This window comes from Atta colombica, unplaced genomic scaffold, assembly GCF_001594045.1.
Source record: "Atta colombica isolate Treedump-2 unplaced genomic scaffold, Acol1.0 scaffold135, whole genome shotgun sequence".
In the NCBI taxonomy this organism is placed as follows: Eukaryota; Metazoa; Arthropoda; class Insecta; order Hymenoptera; family Formicidae; genus Atta; species Atta colombica.
The window spans coordinates 228,937-235,895 of NW_017259223.1; the positions used below are offsets into that span (position 1 = coordinate 228,937).

Consider the following 6,959-nt stretch of genomic DNA (forward strand, 5'->3'; position numbering starts at 1 on the left):
CGAAGAACGTTCATGTCCACAAAATAAAATGTCCGTCGTGTTTAAAATTCGTGATATCTGAGGAAAATTGATTGATTTACAATCAACGCTTTCAAATTCATTCTTCCTTAAAGATTTAAAATATTAAATATAATTTGAACACACGAGCTATATAAATATTTGTGACTGACAATACAATTGCACCAAAATAATTTATACCTTTTTACGTGAAACTTTCCACATTATTAAGCTTATTCTTTCCTGCACTACATTGAAAGAAAATATAGTAAATTTTAGTAAACGTTTGTTTGAATAATATTTGATTCAAATTAATTGAAATAATATTAATATTTGATTTAAATTAATTTAATTCAACGACTAGTAAATATTTATTTACCATACGTAAATATTAAGTTAATACAATTCAAACAAATATTTGTTAAAATTTAGTACATTTTTCTCAGTGTAGACTGCACTAAAACTTCCTTTCTCGCTTTAACCAAATTTCAAACATATTTTATTTTAAATTTTAAAAGTGTATTTCTATTTTATAGAAAATAGATTTTCTTTTTCTATCGAAAAACGACGCAATCTTTATCGAGACGGCCGAACCGATTCAAATCGACCGCCACGGCGCTGGCGTTGGGCGGCCGGGCGGGGGCGCTCCGATCGCTGCTGAGTTGCCGATGATCGCGCGCTTATTTATCGCACATCGCACGGGATTTCGTTACGGGCGACTTTAATCAGCGATAAACGGCGTATTTCGCGCCCGCGGATCGTCATACACAATGGCGTGCGCGTCCGCCGGCAATTGGCCGCGCGGTAGCACCGCGTACCGCCCCCTCAGTACGTTATGGAATGCACGACGGACTGCTACCGTGTTACGCGGCTCCGCACGATGCCCGGCCGTAGAGGCACGCCAACGGACCGGAATACGTACGTGCGACGCGGCCGCGGCTACGACGTCTCGCCGCCTGACACTGGACACGGTACGTGTTCCTGCCATCGACCATCGTATATCCTTCGACCGTTTGTCGATCACGCGAGTCCCCGTGTCATTTCTCGCCGCCGTCGCCGTCGGTAGCACAACGTATACGTGGCAACAGAGCGAGTGTGGCCGCTGTGCCGTGCGAGCGCTGTGTGCTCCGTGGGTGTCACTTCCTAGTCCGCGAGGGATCCCGTGGCGTGCGTTCGCCACCGATTCATTGGGACCCTGCATTTGATCGCGTATCCCGCGTAACGTACGTCGCGTCTCGGAACGGGGATCATCAACCCCGTGTCCAACGCGACGCGCGACGGGGACGGGGACGGGGACGGGGAGACGAGAACGGGAACGCGAAGCGACGCGACGCTGCGAATCCTCGTGCGTAATCGGAACCCCCTCGGGGGTGTGCTCAACATCTCGGCCCGCCGACAGCGAAACATCGGCGTCGTCGACCCGGTGTTACGTTCGTCCCGTTGCGCGCGCGATCTGCCATTGAAGACTCCTCTCTTATCTTGAAACGAGCGAATTCCTGGATCTTGAAGAATCGGAGGAGTTTAGCGTCATCGAGCACGTTGCCGAAGGATATTGAGCTGCCGTTCGCAACGTCTTTTAGGAGCCAGGAAGCGTCCCTTCTCTTGGTGAGAATTTATAATGGTGTAAGTTGGCCTGTTGCCTACTGACTTCTGGTGTTACACATAAGTCATCGTCTACCGCGCTTCTGCCGTGTTGCTGTATCCAAGGTGACTTTGCGTTTGTACAAAGAAATAAATTTTCAAACTCACAGGGCAATAAAGCAGAATAATTGCATGAAAAAGAAATAGAAAAATGTTTGAAGGAATTTGAAGGAATTAAAGTGCCAAAGTGTATAATCATTTGGTTTACTGTAATGCAGGTAATAAATCTTAATTATTTCATTTTTTTCTTCAGAATGTCAACTTTATGCAAGCGTTTGTATGACTTTTTTCACAAAAGTTCCATGAAAAATGAAAAATGAATGTTTGTTTAGGTTTAGAATTGACATAATAACAATATTTAGGCTATGTTTCAAAACTCATTGCCAGTAGTAGAAATCTATAATGCATGTAATATAAACTATAGACTCAGCACTGGCAATGGATTTTGGAATCTTAATCAGTGGATTTTAATTAGTCATTAATCGTAAGATATATGGAATCCATATTATAGATATATGAGGTTATGGATATAAGAGAAACTGTAAACCAAATCCCATTTTGGCACATGTAAGGTAAAGAAATTGGCTGCAGTCAATAGAAAAAACAGCTTTGCAACTGTTGCAAAATTTTTTAATATGATTGATCTTATTTTCTCACTGGCTTTAAATATATAAACCAATCATATTGAAAAATCTTATAACAATTGCAAAGCTACTTTTTTTTGATGAATTAGTCATTATAAACCAAATCTTAACTTGATATAAGAGTTGAAGTAATAAATTTAATTTGCAACAGGTATTCTCGGTGGGTCTACTTAACAGCTGACTACAATGGCTAACTACTATGGACTGACACAGAATACGATCGACTTGGTACTTGGATGCTTCTCTCTTTGCGGCATCACTTGCATAAAAGAGATAGCTTGACGAGAGTTGATGGTGCACCCTGTTGCTATTGTCCTCCAGTCAACGTAATGGAGGAACCAGTTAAGAAAAAGCAGCGCATTGAGATTAGCGCAGGTAGCAAAAACTTGCTTGCCGATATCGAGGAGCTGCAGAGGAACTTGCTTGCTCGATGCTTATGCAATATGCCGGAGAGCAGTTTGCGCAAGCCATTCACCAGCTTCACAGTGGAGGATACTGACGGTAACATCCGTTATGCTGTTCTGTCTGATTGGGATACGGTTCAGATCCTGGAGTATCTTAGTGCCCTGCAGCTGTTGTTCGAGCTGGCCATCAAGCAAAACGCGAAGAATGTTATGTGCAAACGAATAGCGGATGTTTGCGATGCAGTGGCGCGGAACGAGCATGGCATCGTCGATCAGATTATCGACCTGTCCTACACGACCAATAAATTCGTGTCGTACGCAGCAAGTCGCGTGATCGCATCGTTCTTTATCGTCACGAGAGACAACGTGGAGACCACCTGGTTGGAGAAACTCACACAGTCCCTAGTTAACACGCACTCGCCCAATCAGATGTTGTTCACCCTGGATGTGGTCAAGAGAGTGGTTGAACATAAAGACTGTAGTATACATCCAGAGGATGGAGACACATACGTGCCGCCACCCGGTTGCAATACCTTCGTCATCACCGACTTTGACAGTACGACGATCAAAGCAATGTGCGTGAAAGCGCTCGAGTCTAAGTGGACCATTCTTGTGTCCAAGTTCAATGACATTCTTGGGGCGTACACGCCGCAACACGCGTCTGTTGTCATCACATTCCTACATTTGTGGGAGACCATTATTTCGGTCAAAGCCAATCTTTCTGTCATCGACACCAAGACGTTTTACTCGCAGCTGAATAATCTCGTGCTGTTATTAAATGCTAATGTGCCAGGCGTAATTTGGCGACATTTGCTTAGACTCTTCAACGAAGTACTGTGCTATGGTAGTACTCTAGCACTACAAGACGTACTACCAGATGAGCCGTGCTCTCTAGCGCACCTGATCGTGCGCGCCGTCAAGGATTGGCGTCTGCTCGACGCATTGCCGTACCGTCACGGTTCTGGCAGGTTTGGCGGTGGCACCAGCGAGGGTGATCGTCCTCTGCTGCAGAAAATGGTGCTGTTAGTGCTGAAAAGCGTCGCCGTGACAGTACGGGAGACACGCAGCGATTCCAGTGACTCGTCCCTCGGTTCTGAAGTCGAAGATCTCGATGAAGACATGGCGGTGATTGAGAGGAGTATTCGCGAGGTATTACGTCAGCTGGATCAGTGTGTAAAGGCATTGATGCCCTTCCATCCGGAGATGCCGCTGTCGCAATGGGTCGTCCAGATGTTTCATGACCAGGATGATTTCCTCATAGAGGGTATGGTCTGCTGTTTAGATGTTGCCGTGGGCTTATTCTATCGCGGTCCACCACAGAATGATCTGGGCCAGATGCTCAGTCCTACGTTAACCTTTGTGCAATTCATCCACGCTGTGTCACACGACCCGGGCGTTCTGCTGGATCTGCTTGTCAGTAATGAGACTTGCTTTCTGCTGTATCTTTTGCGATTTCTCAAGTACATTAAACGTAATTGGATTGAGTTCGTCAGGTGTTGCGGCCGTGAGCTAGACAACACCATGACTGTACTGATAAGACTACGACTATCCATTGATCGGCTGGTATCCAAGAATCTATTTCCTTATAATATTATTCCGGTTCTTCGTCTACTCGAGAAATGCGAATCTTTTTACGAAGGTAACGTGGAGAACGGTTAACAATCTCATGTAACATAAAAGAGATATTTGGAGAGATTTGTCACCAAGTCGACTGAGTGTGTACATTGTATGAATGGAAGGAAGTATTCTCCGATCTTAGCTTGGAATATCTATCTAGGTTCGGAGAGCTATGTGTGTTTCCATTCATACAGTTCCGTTCACACTAGATTTTGCCATCTGTAAAATATCATGTGTAGTGTACAGATTGCCGCATTACCGTCCCATAAACGCGAAACGGCCAGACTGACTCGCCGATTCGTCTTTTTGAGTTTTTCGAGCATCGATGTCGAGGACAGATGTCTTTAATGCTCAAAAAACTCAGGAAGACGAATGCGTTTCTTATTTATTAGTCTAGCGAAATTTTTCAATATAGCTGGAATTGCAAGATGGAAGAACTTCCGTCTATTTACGAATTAGCGGAGTGTTGAGAGTTATTCAACTGCGATCAAGTCGGAGTACAAAAAAAAGAACAAAATTCGCGTTGATTAAGTCTCAAAATGAAACTTCGTTTGTATGTCTTATAGAAATCTAATACTGGACCATTTAATGTTGGAAGTTACTTATTTTAAAAGCACTAAACAGTTCCAGTCAGCCAAGTCTCTTGAAACAAATTTTGTTGATAATATTAAATTTGATGCAAATTCTGTTGTATTCAATATATTATATTGATATTAGCAAATTGGTGGCAGATATATCATAAAATCCATTGAGAATAAATTGTTGGCAAAATCGTGCAAAACTTGTTGACTGATAGCAAATTCAATCAAGACTGCAAGAATCAATCAAGACTGACCAAAGCTTTGCTCGGTTCTTGCTGATTAAATCTTGCTATCACATTAACAAATTATCAGCAAAATATAGGCTTAAGATGTCAATTTGCCGAATATTTTGATTGAACTTGCCAATAATTTGTAAATAAATTGTTATTTTGCTTCCCTGATTAAGAATATTTTTAATTCTCACGATAGTGAGAAAGTAATCAATCTATTTTCCAGTACTAAATTTCTATAAGGGATGGTGCTAATGAATTATGTTTCTGACACCATTGAAAACATACATATTGATGTATACCACTAGTGTAATATTTATATGTATACTTCGAGAGCTATTTGTACAATTTCCAGTCACACCTGTAAATGTAACTTTATTGTATTTTGATAAAATACCTGAGAAATCTGTACATATCTCACAAGCATCAGAGCCGACTTTGTACCAAATTTTGATGGACGAAGTTACATAATCTTCCAATAATTCTGAAGGAAACTAAAGGAGAAAATTCTTATTATATTAGTCTCGCATAAATTACAATGCAGCAAGTAGAAAAGATGTAACACATAGAAAATTATGTTGTCATCAGATCTGGTCTCGTACAGTTCAAATCAAAATTGACATTTTGTAGTCTCAGATTCTTAATTTAAGAACAAAGAGAAATAACGTAAAATATAATTTGCAAATGTCAATGTTATGGAGAATATTTGTGATTAGCAGAATTTTGTATTATTCGTACTCTATTACGCATGAAAAATTAAATCTCTTTAATTCTCTATGATATTTAAAATTTAAGTGGAAGAAAAAAAAACACGACAGTTATTCGCAGTTGTTTCGAGATTTCTGATAAAACGTAACTGTAAATATTGACATTAACAACGCTACGTATTCAATATAAGATTTCCTTCTGTAAGTAATGTAATACTAAAATTCTCACATTTTTACTTTTATAATTGTGGTGTCGTTTAATTCAATCTCCCCCTGTGATTACGGTTTGGCTAGAATTGTTATCTTAATTTTACAGCAATGTAGACTTCATATTTTTACGGAAATATCAGATTCGATTGCAGCTGGAAGATATCTTTTTTTCAATCAAATATTTATTATCATCTTTCCTAAACGCAAGTCAAATACAATTGCCATTATCGAAACTTACGATTATAATGCGTAGCCCGGCAGATTGTCGTGATGTCCCACGATTAACTCTTTGTGTCATAACCGGTTTTTTTTTAATTTTGTATCCGGGGATCTTTCAGGGGTTATTTACTGAGTACGAATCAGAAGTCAAAATTTTAAAATTAAAAATGGCCGATATCGCGGATCAATAATTAATGTAATTTTTAGTAAAATGTTTAATATTATATTATTTATAAAAATAAATATTTATAATAAAAAAAGATTTTAATAATAACCTCAGATTCAGATACAGCGACCAAAATATCTCCTAGAAACTAAATTTCAAAATAATATTTTCTTCGTTCTTGATTTATTATATCGATTCTTCTATTTTGAATTTTAAAATTTGGGAATTTGACCTCGGACTCAGTGATCCAAAAAATCCCTAGAACGTCATTATAAAAGATATTCAAATTATTTATTTGAATTTACAGTAAAACATCGATTTTTCCATATTTAAAAAAAAAATATTAATTTATAAAAAAAAACGACGAAAAAATATTGGAAAAATCTTAAAATAAATCTTAAACAAAATCTTCTGAAAAATACTTTAAAACGTCCCAAAGAAAATATCTAAATTATCGTTTTGATACTGATAATAGATGTAGTAGAAAATACATTTTTTGTTAAGTACAACTTTAGACTATTTTAATTATAATAATTATACTAA

The 6,959-nt window shown here is 39.2% G+C and overlaps 1 protein-coding gene across 2 annotated transcripts; it reads left to right on the forward strand.

The window, feature by feature from the left end:
• Positions 1-1,559: 1,559 nt before the first annotated feature.
• On the forward strand, positions 1,560-4,345 carry LOC108684559 (protein lines). Of its 2 annotated transcripts, none has more exons than XM_018188950.1 (2): positions 1,560-1,602; positions 2,434-4,345. In XM_018188950.1, exon 2 carries the CDS (start codon positions 2,519-2,521, stop codon positions 4,343-4,345), a length of 1,827 nt encoding a protein of 608 aa, XP_018044439.1. In that variant the 5' UTR covers positions 1,560-1,602; positions 2,434-2,518. The 2 variants fall into 2 exon arrangements, with proteins under 2 accessions (XP_018044439.1, XP_018044440.1); XM_018188951.1 differs by having other exon boundaries at positions 1,581-1,620.
• The last annotated feature ends 2,614 nt before the right edge of the window (positions 4,346-6,959 follow it).